Source organism: Myxine glutinosa, chromosome 1 (genome assembly GCF_964187855.1).
Source record: "Myxine glutinosa chromosome 1, kmMyxGlut1.1, whole genome shotgun sequence".
NCBI lineage: Eukaryota > Metazoa > Chordata > Myxini > Myxiniformes > Myxinidae > Myxine > Myxine glutinosa.
The window spans coordinates 356401271-356422162 of NC_136261.1; the positions used below are offsets into that span (position 1 = coordinate 356401271).

Consider the following 20892-nt stretch of genomic DNA (forward strand, 5'->3'; position numbering starts at 1 on the left):
AGACAGCAGCAGAGAGAGAGCGTGAGAGAGAGAGAGAGCGTGCGGCAGCAGCAGAAGCTGAACGCGTCAGAGAGCATGAGTTGCGAATGTTGACTGAACGACCGCGGGCAGAGGGGTCTGCTGCAAGAGTCCCGGAAACTGTTCATGTTCGTTTGCCGGACTGGACGGGAGACACGAAGCCAGAAGCGTATCTGGAGATGGCGGAGAAGTTGTTGGCTGCCGGTGGCATTGATGAGAGCTTGTGGGTCGGCCATCTTGTGAGCCATCTATCTGAGAAGGCGAGGGAGGTATATGCGAGGATGGCAACCGAGGACGCAAACAAATACAGGGCATTGAAGGCCGAGATTTTGAACGCCTATGCGGTGTCCGCATGTATTTATAGGAGAAATTTTTTCAGCTGGACTCGTGAGTCCAGTCAAACCTATGAGGAACATTCGCGGGCCTTGTTGGAACAGCTGCAGAGATGGTTCAAGGGGAGCAAGGGTGAGTTACCTCAAGCGGTTGCGGAACTCCTGGTGCGTTACCGTATCGATCAACAGCTTCCGCCTGACTTAGCATTGTTTCTTGTCGACAAAGACACTGTTTCCTTGGCAGACTGCGTCAACCTTATTGATAAACATGTTTTGGCGTGCAAAATGCTGCAAGTCACGCAGTCGCGTCGTAAGACGGAGGAGTCTGCGATCAAGACCGCCCCCCGTCTGCCCGGCGGCTGGATCGAGGGGAGGGGTTCTCCGATGCCCTCCACTGGTGGCGGTCGCGAGCCGCAGACCAGGGCAGGGCCCTGGTGCGATTTCTGCAAACGCGTGGGCACGGTGAAAACCGCTGCTTCTCTAATCCCGCTAGTCCGGCCTACCGAGGCAACCCTCCTGTTAAGTCGGAGGAGATCAGTGGAGCTCATCCGCCGGGCCCTCGCACACGACGGTGGCATCGGTGACCGAGGTCACTGCCACCGAGGCTAATTCCATTCATCCACTGTACCAGGATTATTCAGGGACAGCCTTAGTGGGTGGCCCTGATTCGATGCTGAAGTTTGAGGCCCAATACCTTCGGGATACTGGGGCGACACGGTGTGTTCTCTGGGCGGGGGTAGTTCCGGCCTCTCAGATGCGTTATACCGGCGAGTATACCCTCCTTCGGGGCATTGACCGGGTTCTTGGCCGGTATCCCCTTGCCCTCCTCGAGGTCCGGAGTGACATTTTTAAGGTCCAGTGACCTGTGTGGTGGTACCCTACTACCCGATACCCGGGGTCTCCTTGCTGATTGGCAATGATGCCATGGCCAGGGAGGAGTCATTGACTCTGACCTGTGGGGGGGTCACTAGATCCCAGAGTAAACAGGCGGAGAGAGTGGCGGAGTCAGACATATCTTCACTCTGGCCCGAGGAGCCTAGCGCCTCGACTCCAGTTCCCGACGGTGACGTTGCGTCAGCTGAAGTCCACCCGAGCCTCCCGTCAAGCCACCCTCAGGTGCCGTGCTCCTCAGGGACCGCTCCCGCCATGTCGCGATTCAGCAGGAACGCTAATGCTAAGGTATATGTGGGAAACCTGGGCAATGGAGCAGCGAAAGCCGAGCTAGGGAGGGTCTTCGAACATTACGGACCACTCCGCAACGTATGGGTTGCTCGAAACCCACCTGGATTTGCAGTTGTTGAGTTTGAAGAGCCACGAGATGCTGAAGATTCGGTCAGAGCCCTTGATGGAAGGTTAATTTGCGGATCGCGTGTGTGCGTCGAGATGTCGAATGGCATGTCGCGGCGGCCTCGTTTCAGACGCCCTTTGGTCCGCAGGCCTTTCGACCCGAACGATCGATGTTACCAGTGCGGTGAAAGGGGTCATTACGCATATGACTGTTGTTCTCGACACCGGAGGAGTACCCGCCGCTCTAGGTCTCGGCCCGTTTCCTTCCTGTCAACGCTTCCCCCAACTTGAGTTTGGCCCCCTTGCCTCTCTATTGTGCTTTGTGTGAAGTGTAACTCTTGTAGGGTAGATATTAATGTGGTGTATGGTGTTAAAATTTGTGTGTGAAAAAAAAAAAACCAAACTGGTTCATTGTTAACCTGTTAATGCCTGTTAATTGCCTGTGCGTTAATAATTGCGTTATTGTTGCGCTATTGCGTTGCGTTGTATTGTGGCGTTGTTGCGTTATTGTTGTTAATAAGTGTTAATAATTGTTAATTGCGTTAATTGCCTGTTAGCGATTACCGCCATCATCTTGCCATGTGATTTGCACCTACTACAAATACTGGTTTTAAAAACGCCGTCTATTCGACGGGGTTTTTACTTAGGGGGGGAGGACTGTGAGAAACCACCGGTGAAACCACCTGTTCTCACCCAGATTTGGTGCCCCGCCCACCGCGTGACGTGGCCTCCTTGGAGCCTCACGCGATCGGGAGGCGATTCGGCACGTGATTGGTGGAGAGTCCAGAGAGCGCGGTCGCCATCTTATGCAACGGACGCGACTCGAAGGCCCCGAGTGGGAAATAGATAAAGGGATTTCCCTGAATCTTCACGACAGCCGCGTTGGGCTGATCGTTTACCGTTCTGTATTTTACGAGTGAGTAACTCCGGAAGAGAACGAGTGATTCCCGGATCTCGTGGATTGGAACCGTGAGTCAGATATTGCCTGCGTCGTGTTGGAGCTGCTGGCCGACCGTTCCTGCAGGCCTTGTGCGGTGTATTCCACTCTGTTACCTCCGAGTCCCGGAGATCGTCGATTGGAACCGCGAGTGATCTTGCCTGCGTCCTGTTTGGAGCTTCTGGGGCCGACAGTTCCTGCAGGCCTTGTGCGGTGTATTCCACTCTGTTACCCTCCGAGTCCGGAGATCGTCGATTGGAACCGCGAGTGATCTTGCCTGCGTCCTGTTTGGAGCTTCGGGGGCCGACAGTTCCTGCAGGCTTTGTGCAGTGTATTACATTCGGTTACCATTTATGGTTTTTGTGATCGAGCCAATAAAGCATCGTGCCTTACCCCTAGAAGGCCGATTAAAACACAATTGTGTTTATTGAGTTCTCTCTGTCCACTCCGTGGACTACTTGAAGCCCGGACATTAACGTCCGTATTCCGTGCTGGGAACCATTTCACAGCCGGGATCGCGACAATATATATATATATATAACTGTGAGAAATAGTAGTAACTCCACAGTACGAGCAGGGCATCTCATTTGCATTGAATAAGACGCGGACATAGCTTCAGGACTTCGATCTTTAATTCGACAAGCTTTCGACCAACAAAGGTCTTCTTCTGAGTCGGCCCCAAGTTCAACGGAAGTCTTGAGCATAAGGTTGATTACTGCTTGTAAGTCTTCTCGTCTTGTCTTGAAGTCTAGAAGTCTTGAAGTCTTCCGTTGAACTTGGGGCCGACTCAGAAGAAGATCTTTGTTGGTCGAAAGCTTGTCGAATTAAAGATCGAAGTCCTGAAGCAACGTCCGCGTCTTATTCAATCTCCCGATTTTATATATATATATATATATATATATATATATATATATATATATATATATATATATAGTATATATATATATATATATATATATATATATATATATATCTATCTATCTATCTATATATCTATATATATATCTATATATATCTATATATATATATCTATATATATATATCTATATATATATATCTATATATATATATCTATATATATATATCTATATATATATATCTATATATATATATCTATATATATATATCTATATATATATATATAATATATATATATATATATATATATATATATATATATATATATATATATATATATATATATATATATATATATATATATATATATATAGTATATATATATATATCTATATATATATATATATATATATATATTATATATATATATATATATATATATATATATATATATATATATATATATATATATATATATATATTGTTGCGGTTCTCTCGCCGGCCTTCTTCCCTTATCAAGGGGGGATTAATCCCCTTGTCTTTACTGGCCTGGCGGAACCGAGACTTATTGTGTCCCTCCCGGACACACGCGGAGTAGGGTTTGTTGTGGTTTCTCGCTCGTACCTAAGTACCCGCGCTGCCCTGGGAGCGAGGAAACAAGCCTCGCACGAACCACGTGTGATGTTAGTACGCCGAGCGGATTGCGTACACGTGGTCCGCACAGTATTACTCAGTGGAAACCCGATTGGAGCGATCTTATTCGTGCCACGCTTAGTCAATTGAGGAAACCACAGGAACGATCGAATCAGAAAGAAAGAACAAGGGTTTAATTATTCCCACACGTATTTACAAGTTCCAGGACGAAGAGACACAGAGCAATCCTTAAACAGTCTTAACTTATCCCTGGGACAACGGGCCCGTCTCACTCACACTCACACAGGGGATTGCAGATGGGCAGGTGTTCCCCAACGCGTCCAGGGATGGTCCTCGTCCAGCTCTCCACGGTCCCCGGCAAGTCCCGTGAAGATGGTGGCAGGCGAAGACAGGGACACGTAGCGCGTCTCTCGAACAAAGCAGATGTTGGAGCGAAACGGTAGAGGGCGGACTTTAGCGCGGCTGGCGGTTACTCAGCCTCGGTCACTCGCGCGGCTGAAATGCGCTATTTCATGATAAACGTGCCTGGCTGCGCCCGCGTATATGTAGCGACCAACTCCTCTTCCTCAATACACTTGGTGTTGGTTAGCGCGCACGTTCTCGTACAATGGTGAAGTTCATCAGGCAGTACAACGCGAGTCCTTTTATCTATCTATCTATCTATCTCTCTCTCTCTCTCTCTCTCTGCAAGTCAAGTCCTTTATCTTTCTCTCTCCTCTGCGAGTCCTTTTGAGGGCTTTGCGCAGCGGGTTTTATAGCTACGCCCCCTGAACCTTCTGGAACTCACCAGACTCTTCTCACCACGCCCTCTGACGCCACGCCGCCGCCACCACCCTCGAGCTCTGATTGGCGGCTCGTGCTTACCGTCATCGCTTCTGCCGCCCCGCCTCGACTCCCCCCCGATCCTTCCTAGGCCTACCTCGTGTTAACTCGGCCAATGATCACCCAATGCTTAACAAACTGGATCGAGGCTAGGGTGGCTGGGAAATCGGTGACAAGTAGGGCCTATCTCCCTGGCTCCTACTCAATGCAGAATTAACACTGGAAGGGAACTAAGCTCACAAATACTAAGACATAACGATACTATTGCAAGGCTACATGTTGCTCATGTGACTAACTATGGGGGACAGACTTTAACCTTTATTAACTCACTTGACAGACTCAAAACCGCAATATATATATATATATATATACATATATATATATATATATATAGATATATATATATATATATATATATATATATATATATATATATATATACAGTGATCCCTCGTTTATCGCGGGGGTTACGTTCCAGAACCCCCCGCGATAGACGAAAATCCGCGAAGTAGCGACCATATTTTTATTTTATTATTTATATATATTTTAAAGCTTTATGACCCTCCCCACACTCTTATTAACCTTTCCCACACTCTTATTAACCTTTCTCACACTCTTATTAACCTTTCCCATACTCTTATAAACACTTCCTATACTCTTAAACACTTTTTACACTCTTAAACATACGTAATTTTAACAACATATAAAATTCTAATGGGTACTCACCATTGAAGATACTGTAGCTACCCATGGGTCCCCCAAGCAAGACCAGCATCAGAATCTCCTTGCTCCAGCCGGTGACGTCACCGGCGGGGATCCCCGGCGCGAGAGTGGCTGGTCACGTGACCGCTAAAGCGTGCCGCGCTTTGCGGGTATAATCAGCTACACCTGTTGATCACGTGACCACCGAAGCACGCCACGCTTGAGAGGCGTGGCTTTCGGTTTCTGGTTGTGCTTTATAATGCAGCCCGATATTAAAACGGGCTTTTCAGTGTTCCCGAGTTGGTTTTGAGAATAAATATCTTCTCGGACGAGTTTGTGTCTTGCCCGTCATTTCGTCCGTATCAAGCAAGAGCCCCGGCTCTTCAATACTACAACTTGCGTGATGAAGATGATGATGAATTAGCTGTGCAGTACTGATGACGATGAAGGTGATGACGATGATGAATGTACTGCACAGCCAGAAAGAGCATTACAGTTACCCATTACGTGGGTAACTCGCGCAAGTGGAAGCTGCCGCATCTGCGTTTTCCATACGCACGACTCTTTGTCTACCCTTCTACTGTACACTATGTACAGTATTTTATTTCTTGTAATATGTTTTAATTACTGTATTTTTCTTATTTCTTTACGTTTTTTAATTTTTTAGGCTAGAAAATGCTTATTTTACCACAAAAATATTTAAAATAATAGTATATAAAAATACATTTATACCGCAAAATCCCGCGATATAGCGAAAAATCCGCGATATAATTTTACATATACTAGCGAGAAAAACCCGCGATGTACCGAAGCCGCGAAAAGTGAACAGCGATATAGCGAGGGATGACTGTATATATATATATATATATATATATATATATATATATATATATATATATATACACACACATATACATATACACAGTCACGTGAAAAAGTAAGTACACCCCATGTAAAGTTTTGACTATTTCAACATACAGCGATTTGATCTTCATTTCAACAATATTTAAAGATAATGGTGATATAATAAAACAAATATCATGAAACATTTACATTTTGTAGTCCATTGTATAATTTAAATAAACATAAATGCAAATTTCGTGTGTGGAAAAAGTAAGTACACCCCATGAAATGTTTTTTTAATCTTTTTAACATATGTGAACATATCAAGATTTGATCTTCATTTAAACAGCATCTATAGATAAAGGTGATCTAATTGAACAAAAAACAATGACAAATTGACTTTGCAATAATTTATTCAACAAAAAATTGTTGCACAGCATGCACAATTGCATGCACAGCTCGTTTCAAATCCCCCCACAACATCTCGATGGGATTTATATCCGGGCTTTGACTTGGCCATTCCAGAACCCTCCATTTCTTTCTTTTCAGCCATTCCTTGGTGGATTTACTGGTATGTTTAGGGGTCATTGTCATGTTGCAAGGTCCACCTTCGGTTGAGCTTCAACTTTCCGACAGATAGCCTCACATTATCCTCAAGCACCCTCTGGTACAATGAAGAATTCATAGTGGATTCTATGATGGTGAGCTGCCCAGGCCCTGATGCAGCAAAACTGCCCCAAACCATAATATTTCCACCACCATGCTTTACAGTTGCTATCAGGTTATTGTGGTCAAATGCTGTCTTTGGTTTTTACCAAACATGTCTTCTGGTACTGTGGCCAAATAGCTCTACCTTTGACTTATCTGTCCAGAGCACATTGTTCCAGAAGTGCTGGTCTTTGCTGAGGTGTTCATTGGCAAACTTTAGTCTTGCCTTGATGTTCTTTCTGGACAGCAACGGTTTCCTCCTGGCACACCTCCCATGTAGATCAAATTTGTGCAGCCTCTTTCTAATGGTAGACTCGTGCACTTTGACATCAACAGTGGCAAGAGCTACCTGTAGGTCCCCTGATGACATTCTGGGGTTCTTAGAGACTTCTTTCAGCATCTTGCGGTCTGCTCTCGGGCTGAACTTGCTGGGGCGGCCTGGCCTGAACAAGTTGGCAGTTGTTTGGAATCTTCTCCACTTGTAGATGATCTTCCCGACAGTATGATGATTGATTTCAAATTGTTTGGAGATCTTTTTAAATCCCTTCCCAGACTCGTAGTCATCTATAACCTTCTTTCTGAAGGCCTCAGAGAGCTCTTTTGATCTAGGCATGGTGACGCCGCACACTTCAACAACAAAGAGCAAACCAAACTAAATGTCTGATGTTTAAATAAGACAGGTTCCTCCAAGATCCTCTCTAACGATGTTCTAATCATTTGCACCTTAGCTGGTGCACCTGATTCTAATTTTCGGTATTTGAAGCAGTGATAAATGTAGGGGTGTACTTACTTTTTCCACATGCGAAATTTGCATTTGTTTATTTAAATTATACAATGGACTACAAAATGTAAATGTTTCATGATATTTGTTATATTATATCACCTTTATCTGTCAATATTGTTGAAATGAAGATCAAATAGCTGTATGTTGAAATATGTTGAAAAAGTCAAAACTTTACATGGGGTGTACTTACTTGTTCACGTGACTGTATATATATATATATTGTTACGGACACGGCTAAAGATGTTGCTTGACCGAGCGGAATGGCCGCCGTGTTCGTACAGTTTACCCGATTACCCCCAACTCACCCGATTCCACTCGAACGTTGGCCAAATCGCGCTACGCTAAATCAATGATGGAAAGGACACAATGACTGGGATAAATGAAACGACGCAAGGGGTACAGTTCTCAAGACCTCCGGAGGAGGATATAATTAGTGGTGGAGAAAAGGGGTAGATTACAAGGTAGAGTGAGGTAAAAGACACAGAAGAGATAGGCACTTAGATACAATCTTATCTATTCCCCGACAGACCACAGACAAACGGAACAAGACTGACTTACACAGGGATTGATGGCAGGGAAGGACAGGCAGTCGATAGCACAAGGTGCACCTTGGCTCAGGGACAGGATAAAGCACGGTCCAGTCCAGAGATGCGGGGAGGTGTCACAGCGCTCGGAGGTGGCGTCCTTCTCTCTCCAAGCTCAGCGCGCATCTGACGTCACCTCCCTCTTCCTGCGCATGCTCAGCGGGGAGTCACACGCCCTCGGCTCGTTGGCTCCGCCCCAGATGGGACCGGTCCGCCGCTTCTATTGGGTGCGGGGGTTACCGGGCTCCGCCCTTGACGAGGAGCTGACAGCGAGCCCCTACTTGGTAACCCCGTCGAGCACATGCTCGATGGCGGCTCGTTGGAAAGGCCTGGTGCCCTCCCAACACCCCCTACCAACCAAGCCGGAGTGAGGACGCGCACTCCCCGCGCCGCCGCCGTTGTTGTTGTTGTTGTTGTTGTTGCTGAACCGTGAGGAAGAGCTGCGGGGAGGTATTGGGAGGTCCTAAACTTCCTAACGGTGCCATACAATCACATTCTGGTGCAACGAAGAGTCAGAATTAATGGAAACGAGTCCTTAACTGACATAGACTAAGAATAACTAGCAAGATGTCCTATAGTTGTCTTACATGAGATGCGGTGGACCTGGATGCGACATTTAATGGGGGAAATAGGGGGAGGTCGGGTCTACAGAGTGTTGTTTACAGAAAATGGGACTAGGGAATGGGGGGATTGGGGATAGTTGGGAAGTATTGAGGAAATAGGGGAATATTTACAAGCGGATATGGATGGATGTAAATCCCATATCCGCAACAATATATATATATATATATATATATATATATATATATATATATATATATATATATATATATATATATATATACATATATATATACATATACATATATACATATATACATATATACATATACACAGTGGAACCTTGACTTACGAGTTTAATTCGTTCTGTGACCGAGCTCGTAACTCAATTTGCTCGTTTCTCAAATCAAATTTCCCCATTAAAATGCATTGAAATGCTATTAATCCGTTCCAGCCCGCCAAAAACCACACCAATTTTTTTTTAAATATGCAGTATATATAAAAATATCTCGCGCTTTATATTTCACCTGTATGCAGCATACAAGTTGGCAGGATGGCCTGGACTGGAGGTACGCACACTTGACTCTAAACTGTCCAGCCTGGGTTTGAATCCCGACCCAGCTATAACCTGTCATGTCGGTGTTTCACAGGCAGGGTGATTCATCAATGTGTGTACCGCTAAACTGGGCGCCCCGTTTGCGTCCCATTAGTTGTTGGATGTTAAGGATCTCACCGTGTCTTCCACAAAGAGAAGGCGAGCTATCGCCGGCACTCTGAACAAGTTGTGGCCTGGCATGCTCTTCTCCTCTGCCGTTATATACGTCCTCCTCAGCATCTTTTTCCAGAAGAGCCCTGTCTCGTCACAGTTGAAGATTTGCTGGGGGATGTATCGTTCGGCTTCTATCAGTTCGGCAAAAGTTATAATAAAATCTTCAGCTGCCTTCACATCTGCCTCACCAAGTCGACAACACGCACACCTCGCTCATGTTTTTCGACGATTGCGTGTTTTATAGCCAAGCACATCATCCTCTTCTTCTTCTCAACACTGCCCTTGGCACTCAATTTCTTAGGACCCATTGTTAAAACTAAGAAATTTTCCAAAATAACCAAAATGCGAAAACACAACAGCAGCGATATACGGCAGAGATACTGTACTTGCACGGCAAGATAACCACGTGACCGGAACCCACCTGGTGGCGGCTGGCGTAAGCTCCAAAATAACCAACATGCGAAAACACAACAGCAGCGATATACGGCAGAGATACTGTACTTGCACGGCAAGATAACCACGTGACCGGAACCCACCTGGTGGCGGCTGGCGTAAGCTCCAAAATAACCAACATGCGAAAACACAACAGCAGCGATATACGGCAGAGATACTGTACTTGCACGGCAAGATAACCACGTGACCGGAACCCACCTGGTGGCGGCTGGCGTAAGCTCCAAAATAACCAACATGCGAAAACACAACAGCAGCGATATACGGCAGAGATACTGTACTTGCACGGCAAGATAACCACGTGACCGGAACCCACCTGGTGGCGGGTGGCGTAAGCTCGTAACTCGGATCTCGGCTCGCATCTCAAGGCAATAAACCGCCCGAGCGACGGCTCGTATCTCGGAAAACTCGTAAGTTGGTGCACTCGTAAGTCAAGGTTCCACTGTATATATATGTATGTATATATATATATATATATATATATATATATATATATATATATATATATATATATATATATGTATATACAGTGAAACCTTGACTTACGAGTGCACCAACTTACGAGTTTTCCGAGATACGAGCCGTCGCTCGGGCGGTTTTTTGCTTTGTGATGCGAGCCGAGATCTGAGTTACGAGCTTACGCCACCCGCCACTAGGTGGCCCAACGAGCGTTCAGGTCACGTGGTTATCTTGCCATGCAAGCATCTCTGCCGTATATCGCTGCTGCTTTGTTTTCGCATTTTTGTTATTTTGGAAAATTTCTTAGTTTTAACCATGGGTCCTAAGAAATTGAGTGCCAAGGGCAGTGCTGAGAAGAAGAAGAGGATGATGTCCTTGGATATAAAACACGCAATCGTCGAAAAACATGAGCGAGGTGTGCGTGTTGTCGACTTGGCGAGGCAGTACGATCGTAGTACTTCTACGATATGTACGATTTTGAAGCAGAAGGAGTCGATAAAGGCTATAACGCCAGCCAAGGGCGTTACGATTATTTCAAAGCTCCGGACCTCTATCCATGAAGAGATGGAGAAGTTGTTGTTTGTGTGGTTGACGGAGAAGCAGCTCGCAGGAGATACCATGACCGAGAGCATCATGTGTGAGAAGGCCCGAGACATTTACGGGGATTTGGTGCAGCAGGCGGCGGGAACATCAACGGACGAGGCATCGGAAGAGTCATTCAAAGCCAGTCGGGGATGGTTTGATAATTTTAAGAAGAGGACCGGCATTCACTCCGTCGTCAGGCATGGTGAGGCAGCAAGCTCGGATGTGAAGGCAGCTGAAGATTTTATTATAAATTTTGCCGAACTGATAGAAGCTGAAGGATACATCCCCCAGCAAATCTTCAACTGTGACGAGACAGGGCTCTTCTGGAAAAAGATGCCGAGGAGGACGTATATAACGGCAGAGGAGAAGAGCATGCCAGGCCACAACTTGTTCAGAGTGCCGGCGATAGCTCGCCTTTTCTTTGTGGAAGACACGGTGAGATCCTTAACATCCATCAACTAATGGGACGCAAACGGGGCGCCCAGTTTAGCGGTACACACATTGATGAATCACCCTGCCTGTGAAACACAGACATGACAGGTTATAGCTGGGTCGGGATTCAAACCCAGGCTGGACAGTTTAGAGTCAAGTGTGCGTACCTCCAGTCCAGGCCATTCTGCCAACTTGTATGCTGCATACAGGTGAAATATAAAGCGCGAGATATTTTTATATATATATTTCAAAAAAAATTGGTGTGGTTTTTGGGGGGCTGGAACGGATTAATAGCATTTCAATTCATTTTAATGGGGAAATTTAATTTGAGAAACGAGCAAATTGAGTTACGAGCTCGGTCACAGAACGAATTAAACTCGTAAGTCAAGGTTTCACTGTATATATATATATATAGTTATGTTTATCAGGGGGTAGATAGAATACCGTAGGAGAGGTAAAACTGCATAGGAAGTAGCATGGACCGCATGAAGTGTGGGAGCATTTTGGTGTATTAATTAGGGAGACTCTAGTTTAAGGTTGTTTAATTGTGCATCATGTGAGGGATGGTGCTGTGCTAATTATCTGTAGGGTTTAAGGATAATGTTCCCCAGTGCATGCCTTCCCTCTGTAATTTTTCCCTTGCCGTTTTTGTGCACAATCCTTTAAATTACAATCACCGCCAAAAAGCCCAGAACTAAAGCCCAGAACACGCCGGTCGGACTAAGCCCCGCCCCAATGTACCTAATGAGGCACGGGCCCCTCCCAGAAGGGATGGACAATCGGTGGGCGGTTGGGAAGGCCGGCAGGCCACGCCCAAAGGTACGTGATTGGCCCGTGGGATGTGGGCGGATTTGCAGAATTTGCGATTTTCCTGAGGCCCAGAATTACACCTGAGGCGATTGGCTCTCAGGAGTGAAGAAAAGGAGGGTGCGCTTTTGTCTCTCTCATCAGACAAGAAAGTAGCCATCTTGGTGCTGACAATTGTGTGGGCATTTTGAGGAGGTTTTGGCTGTGGTGCTCTGCCAGGGACCTGAAGGCTGCGCTGTTCGTCTGAAGGACAAAGAGGTGGAGAAAACGAGAGGGCCGTCTTCACGACTTGTGGCTTCAACGGGCGGCGTTCGACGTGGCCATCTTGGCTGAGTTTCCCACGCAAGCGGCTCCGAGCCACCTTGCACTGTGTTGAAGTTACACTATTTTTGTGTTGAAGTTTGAATGGTAGTTTTGTGTTTGATTTAAAGTTTGAGTTGAGATCGGATCTTGGCAGAGGCAGCATCCATCTCCTCATCGCCATATCTCTCATTATCGCCATCCCCCCGCCTTGTGCCTCGCCATCCCGATCCAACTCCAGTCGGCATGGACCCACAACCAGCTCATGCGTTGCCTCAAGCCCTTGCTCATTCCTCGTTGTCGTGAGAGTCCCGGTATTTATTTTTGGCACCATAGTTGGGATCTGAAATCTGAGAAGCTGAAAGAAGCTGAAAAAAGCTGAAATCGTTTAAATTCATTTTTTTCCCTCATCAATCTACTCAATACCCCAATATTGACAGAGAAAACAGGATTTTAGAAAGTTTTGCAAATTTATTAAAAAGAAAAAACTGAAATATCACATTTACATAAGTATCCAGTTGATAGCGGAAGTTTGGCGGAAGTTTCTCCCATCTCCACACAGGATCTCTGGAGCTCAGCCAGAGTGACCATCGGGTTCTTGGTCACCTCTCTTACCAAGGCCCTTCTCCCCCGATTGCTCAGTTTGGCCGGGCGGCCAGCTCTAGGAAGTCTTGGTTGTTCCAAACTTCTTCCATTTAAGAAATATGGAGGCCACTGTGCTCTTGGGAACCTTCAATGCAGCAGAATTTTTTTGTCGGCTTCCCCAGATCTGTGTCTCGACACAATCCTGTATCTGAGCTCTGCAGGCAATTCCTTCGACCTCATGGCTTGGTTTTTGCTCTGATATGCATTGTCAGCTGTGAGACGTTATATAGACAGGTGTGTGCCTTTCCAAATCATGTCCAATCAATTGAATTTACCACAGGTGGACTCCAATCAAGGTGTAGAAACATCTCAAAGATGATCAAGAGAAATGGGAGGCACCTGAGCTAAATTTCAAGTGTCATAGCAAAGGGTCTGAATACTTGTGTAAATGTGATATTTCAGTTTTTTCTTTTTAATAAATGTGCAAAACTTTCTAAAATCCTGTTTTCTCTTTGTCATTATGGGGTATTGAGTGTAGATTGATGAGGGAAAAAATGAATTTAAACGATTTCAGCATAAGGCTGCAACATAACAAAATGTGAAAAAAGTGAAGGGGTCTGAATACTTTCTGAATGCACTGTATTTGGTCATTTAATTCAACTATCAATTATTTTTAAGGTTAAATTTGTTGCAGGGATTACATCGCAAGTATCATGTATCATGCTCTGCAGGGATTACATTGCAAGATTTCGCAGGTATCATGCTCTGCATGACGTCCTGTTTATTTTTCAGCATCTCATCTCTCCCTCCCATATACCTTTCATAAACCGTTTTAATTGTAAAGAAAAAGAAACCCAACATTGGTCGAACCTCAAGAATTAACTTTCAAACTTGTCTCCATCCTATAAAACCTAGTGGCTCCTTGTTAAGTCTGTCTCTGGTGCATGCTCCCTTTCCATCCCTTCCCTCTCTTCAAATGGTACCACAACCCACTCCGCTCATGAGAAGGCCGAATGCCTCAATTCTGTGTTTGCTTTCAAATCTTGTGTCCCTGATCCCTCTTTGTACCCACCCTTCCCCATTGTACGAAAGTGCCCCATGACTCTGTCTTTTGCTCCTGAGAAGGTGGAGAAGGTTATTTCAACCCTCGACTGACTCTGGAACTGGACTGGAGTACTCTCTCTGCCCTTTTCACCCTGTCATTTGCACTTGTTCATCTTCCATCTCCTTGGAAATCTGCCAAGATTACTGCATTGCGTAAACTAGAACGTCGGTAAAGCGCATACCTTCACCAGGCTGAAATGTTTACGTTTTGTATCCCACTGATAAGGCGGAAATGCATCCGGACCTGAACCAAAATCTAATCGGATTGTTATCGTCACCGAACCAACTAATCCACATTTATTTTATCATAACACGTCCTTTTGAAACATGATATAAATCTCTCGATGGCGAAGAAACACTTAATAAATTCTAGTTTCCGGATCCGGATCTTCACCAAAATCTGATAATTTAGTCCTTGTCACACACCCAACCTGTCCACCAAGTTTCGTCCGAATCCGTCAATATAACTTTTTAAGGTATCCTGTTCACAGACATACAAACAGACAGCCAGACAGACAGGGGTGAAAAAATAACCTCCGTCCACCTTTGGTAGTGGAGGTAAAAAGGTGGAAAAACTGATCCCCTTAACACCAGATCTGTCAGCTTACTTCCAATCATCAGCAAGATTATGGAATCCATAATCACAGTTGATATGAAATCCTTCCTTTTCTTCAACAAACTCATCTCAGATAACCAATCTGCTTTCAGACCAGGTCACTCCACCTTGGACATGCTGCTTATACTCACCCAACAATGGATGGAAGCCCTCAATGTCAGACATGAGATCAGGGCTGTCTCTCTGGACATATCTTGTGCTTTTGACAAAGACTGGCATCCTGCGTTACTCTCCAAACTCTCTTCCTTTCGCATCAAAGGCCGACTCCACACATGGCTCACTGACTTCCTCCACTCTCATAGCCAACGTGTGCCTCTCAACGGAATCCTTTCATCTCCTCTTCCTGTCAAGGCTGGAGTTCCCCAAGGCAGTGTTGTGGCCCCAGTGCTATCCCTGATCTCCATCAATGATCTCGCTGACTCTCTGGAAAGTCCCATTTATATATTTGCTGATGACTTCACCATCTGCCGTGACCTCCCACGTCATCCAGACAGGCAGGCTGCAGCCTCTTCCCTCTCTTCAGACCCTCACAAAATCACGAGCTGGTGAAAAACTTGGAAAACGTCTTTCAATCTTGACAAATCTCACACTCTCTCGCTCCAAAAGGACTGTCTGACAAACCCTCCCCCCTCCAACTCCATATCTACTCTCTTAACAATCCTCTTGAGGATGTTCAATCATTCAAACTCTTTGATCTCACTATCAGCCTTGGCCAAACCACATTTCAAAGTAGGCCTCCAAAGCCAGCCACCAACTGTGCATCTTCCTTCATTGGCACACCTGAACTCCTGTGCTCTTACAAGGCCTTAATCCACAGCTTGATGGATTACTGCTCTCTCCTCTGGGCTGGCCTCCTTGCCTCACATCTTGCTCAGCTTGACACCGTAGAAACGAAGTCCTCCACTACTATTGAAATCTGCCGCGATGAAGCCGAGTCTATGGGCATATCACTTCGCTATCACAGACAGGTAGGTGATCTCTCTGCCTTCTACTGCCTCTGTTCTGGTCTTGCAACCTCTGCTCCTTCCATGATATGTCCACCCTCCCCACCTCCCCTCCCCACCTCCCCTCCCCCCCCCCCCCCACCTCCCCTCCCCCCCCCATCCTCCCAGGTTTCTGCAGGGCACACACGGTCCACCACCAACCCCCTTCTGGTAATAACCACTAAATTCAGGATCACTGCACACCTCCACTCATTCGTTTCTCTTCTTTCCCACCTGTGGAACCAAGTTCTACATTCTCTTCAATCTCATTCTTCCCTCCAAGTGTACCCCGTCAACTGCCCGCATTCTGCACTCCCCCTCCCCAAGCCCACCTCCTTCGAAATTTCCAGCTTTTCCATCCTGGAGTTTGTTCCCCCATTCCTCCCCACACCAATTTTTTGGCGAAGTCTCTCTATATCTTGGCCTTCTACCCTGCTGTTGGTGTTTCTCCCCTCTGTCTAATGTTGCTTCTGTGTCCTGTTATGTCCTGATCCATTCAGTGTACTCGATATTGCACGAGCCTTGACTATATTGTTATGGGGTCCTCCCCTATCCCCTGCTCTCGGTAAACCTCCGAACCCCGAGAGGGTCCCTGGCAGAAAGATATGTTATCCTTGGTTGAAATCAATCAAATAAATAATGAAGCCACACCAAGGGTTATGAACAAACAATAATATATTATAAATCACACCGGAATCACGACACAAATAATAATAGCAATTCGCCCTACAATCACTATCTTAAGATGGTACCACCTTATCTAGTCCTTTAACCCAAACTCACGGCACTCCGCCAATGTCTCTGTACCCCTCCAAGGCGAAGCCGATGCGCTCCAGCAATCGTTGGATCAATGTCCAATCAAAATCAATTGAGGCGTGGACGATCGAAGCAACCCAGAGGTCACGTGGTCCAACACCCAGCACAATCGCGGTGGAATGGAAAACCTCCCAAAGACGCGCTCCGACGTATCCGTTTGCGGTTCAATCAGCGAGTCTCCTTATAATGCTCAAAAGCCACTGTCTTGCACAGCCGTCCCCGGCAACCCACCGGGGAATAATGCCCGGCCGACGCGACAAAAACCTTTTCACTGAAGGCAGCACACGTGGCGAAATGTCGGACGGCTTTCACTCGAGCCGGGGCTTTGAGGCAAGGATACTCCGAATCCTCAATGCAGATACCCGACTACGCAGGCTCCACAGCACTCCGGCGATGTCACCTATCGCACAAACTTCCTTTCAAGGACTCAAAGTTCACTCGCACTGTACGCTCGACCGCTCGGTATAGAGCTTCAACCAAGATCGTCTTTTCACTTCTCTCCACGCCTCTTCTTCTTCTCTCCACGCCCCTTTTTCTTCCGGGTCACGATCCGGATTTCCGGCCACATTTTACCAGGAGCGCTTTTTAACCTTTTCACCACAATAACCATTTCCTTTAAACAATAATAACCATAATACTTAGAACCCACAATAATAATAATAACAACAATAAATCATAAGTGCCAAATCCGTAACAATATATATATAAAAAAAGATAACGTTTTCCAATTTTCCTGCCTTCCCACACGAACATCACCAGTTTCTGCTATGTTTCAGTGAACCTTGGGGATTCCTCGTAATTTTGACCACAGTAAGTATAAACACCGTTTAGGGATCCACAGAGGCATTCACAAGACATCCAGCTCAGAGCGGTCTGATGTGACTATATATGACAACCAACTCCTGAAATCCACCCATATGTGGGGATAGCAGTTGACATCTCACTTATGCACACACACACACACACACACACACACACACACACACACACACACACACACACACACACACACACACACACACACACACACACACACACACACACACACACACACACACACACACACACACACACACACACAATAACCAAATAATATCTATGTATTGGTTTCTTAAAATGTAATCACCATTTTGTCCAGATATTCTTTAGAATCTTTTTGCCCTTATTATAAACGTGACTTGTACCTTATAGCTCACTGTAATCACACCAAATGATCATTTAATTCATTTTGATTTTCATGCTTGTGATTTAGCCGAGTCCTACAGCATGGAAATGGAACGCAGCATGGAGAGGTACTTGGTACAAGTACAAAAGCAGGTATGTACCACACGTGCTTGATAAATCTCTCACTCAATCATCATGCAATCCTTTCCTTATTCTCTTCAATCCTCATTCTCCACCACTTTATGGCATAGCCGTAGAGCAATGCCGTTTGGTCAGCGTTTGTCTGTCCGTCCATTATGTGTGTATGCATGTCCTTTCCGCTGGCATTTTGCAGGTTTATTCCCTTTAAAATACGTTTTCTCTGCAACCGTTGGTCCGATTGACTTTTCCTTTTTTTCGAAATTTTCACCATAGAATCGCCTCCTTGTGTCGAATTTAATGACTTTTTTTAATGATAATTATGATGTCGTAGGTCACGTGGTATGGACGCCATCTTGGAAAACCCGAAAAACTTTGCACCTCTAAATCTCAAACTCCTCCATGGAAAAAATTGAGACATGGCTCATTGTAAAGAACTCTCCATGGGGAATAACATATGTTAATGGTGATGTCATAGGTGGCCATTATGACCTCATAATTCGACATGTAGAACGCTTGATCCAATCAGTGTGAAATTACTCGAGCGAGATCTGGTGATAAATTGGTCGAGAAAAAATATTGATGGCGTCATTGGTCACTTGGTTTGACAGCCATATGTTTACGGTGTAGCCCATAGGTTCACTGTAATAAGCTGGTACTCATTTTTCCGACCTTTGAAGGACGACAGGCCGAGGCAACCCACTTGGTGTTATTTCAATGGCACGATTGGAGCTCAAGCTTTGGATTTTCATGTTATCACATTTCAATTTAGCCTGAAAATATTACAAAATGCATTATTTCCTTGCAAAATCCTTCAAAGAGTGTAGATTTGATCAACGAAGGTTAAAAAAAACTTGACAGATTAACGAACCATTGATGCTATTCACACTAGTTATACCTCACAAGTAATCTTGGACACACAAAGCAGACAGAACATGGTCTACATCCAAAAACAAAAATGGACAATTCAATAAGTTTAATTTGGTGCTTATTTTGTACAAGAATACAAAATGTCATTTGAATTGGTAAATCCGACTTATTGAAATACGAGTTTGGTTTCGCTTTAACATTTAGAATGGAGCTGAAGCTGTAATTAGACAGTGACCTAATCCATAACCTCCTGTCCATTTACCTACAGGGGTTAGCAAACGATGATACGAAGGAAGCAACTCATTTGATGGACACAACGCAGGGATCTTCAAGACCACCAAAGCTTACAACGTGGGGTACAAGATCCACGACGCAAGAGCCACTCTCAGCGTGGAGAGCTTCCACGACACAAGAAACCGCACTTCCAACTCTGGATGTTCTATCCATATCAAACATGGTGGCAACGACAACACCAAACACTAGAATGGCAGCCAAAGAAAATGGAGCCAAAACAACAGACCTTTCTGTGCCATACAAAACTAGAACTAGGCCTGCATCTACAACACAGGGAGCTACAATCGCAGCCTCACCAACAATACACAGGACAGTCACTAGACCCTCATCCATAACACAAAGAGTGACTAGATCTCCATCTATAGCACGGAGAATTCGACTCAGGACGCGGGTCCCAACAAGGAGAGCAAATCCTAGAAATCGTTTAAGAAAACAGAGAGTTAGACCAAATGGTCGGTCAACGAAAAGCACAACTACATCTAGACCACGGCTTGCGATGCGCAGGGTAAGACTAAGAACTCGTTTGACAACACAGGAAGCTAGGCCCAGAACCAGTCATAGGAAACGCAGGGTTCGGCCAAATATTTGGACCAAATATAAACGTAGACCAGGGGCCTCACGCACAACAGGTAGAGGCAGAATACGGAACTCCTCGAGAGCACGGCGGCACAGAAACCAACGAGAACAAGGTGCAACGTCACACATGTAGAATGGGTTGCTCCAAGATCAAGGCCAAAATAATTTCCTTTTCCCGAAGGTTTTTTTTTTTTTTTTTTGTTGTATACAACATCGAGGCTCGTGAAAGAGCTAACATTAATCACACAAAAAGTCAACCGACACATAAAACACAAAATAAGGGGAGCGGAACACAAGATGGGGAGAGAGGGGGAAGGACACAAACACAACATTTGAGAGCAAGGACATCGAGAGAAATGTGGGAGGGGGAGGGCTTGGGGGGGGAGGTGGGAGAGGTATAAAGCATATCAACACTGCAAGGACTTCCAGGAAAGAAGTTGGAATTTCCAAAAAAAGTGTATCTGGGGTGAATTAGCGGGGGTGAAAAGATAAAGGTTTTGGATGGGGGAAGATATAAGAGATGGTGGTGGACAGCTGTTTTAAAGACCTGGAGGGAGGAGTGCGATTGAAGGGAGTGGGGGAGTTTGTTCCAGAGGCAGGAGAAAAGGGGAATGAAAGAGTGAAGGTGAGCAGAGAGCCTAGATTTTGGCAATTTCACAAGAAGAGGGTTGCAGGCAGACCTTGTGCGACCTGTAGGAATATTTGGGGGACAGAGCACAGAGAGAGCTGGGGGAGGAAGGCCGGAGAGGAGTCGGTAGAAGACAGAAAGACCACCAACCTGCCTGAGGTGAGTGAGTGAAAGGCCCTTGGAGTTAGCTTCATCGCAGGAGATTCCAATGATTCTGAAAGCTTTG

The 20892-nt window shown here is 45.5% G+C and overlaps 1 protein-coding gene across 1 annotated transcript in view; it reads left to right on the top strand.

Annotated features, from left to right (window-relative positions):
• LOC137413598 (lysyl oxidase homolog 3-like) overlaps positions 1-20409 on the top strand; it is a 91864-nt gene extending 71455 nt beyond the window's left edge. Inside the window, exons 16-17 of the mRNA XM_068099030.2 lie at positions 18249-18313; positions 19437-20409. Of these exons, the coding sequence (XP_067955131.2) occupies positions 18249-18313; positions 19437-20171 (800 nt within the window). The 3' untranslated portion in view covers positions 20172-20409. The remainder of the gene's footprint in view (positions 1-18248; positions 18314-19436) is intronic.
• The last annotated feature ends 483 nt before the right edge of the window (positions 20410-20892 follow it).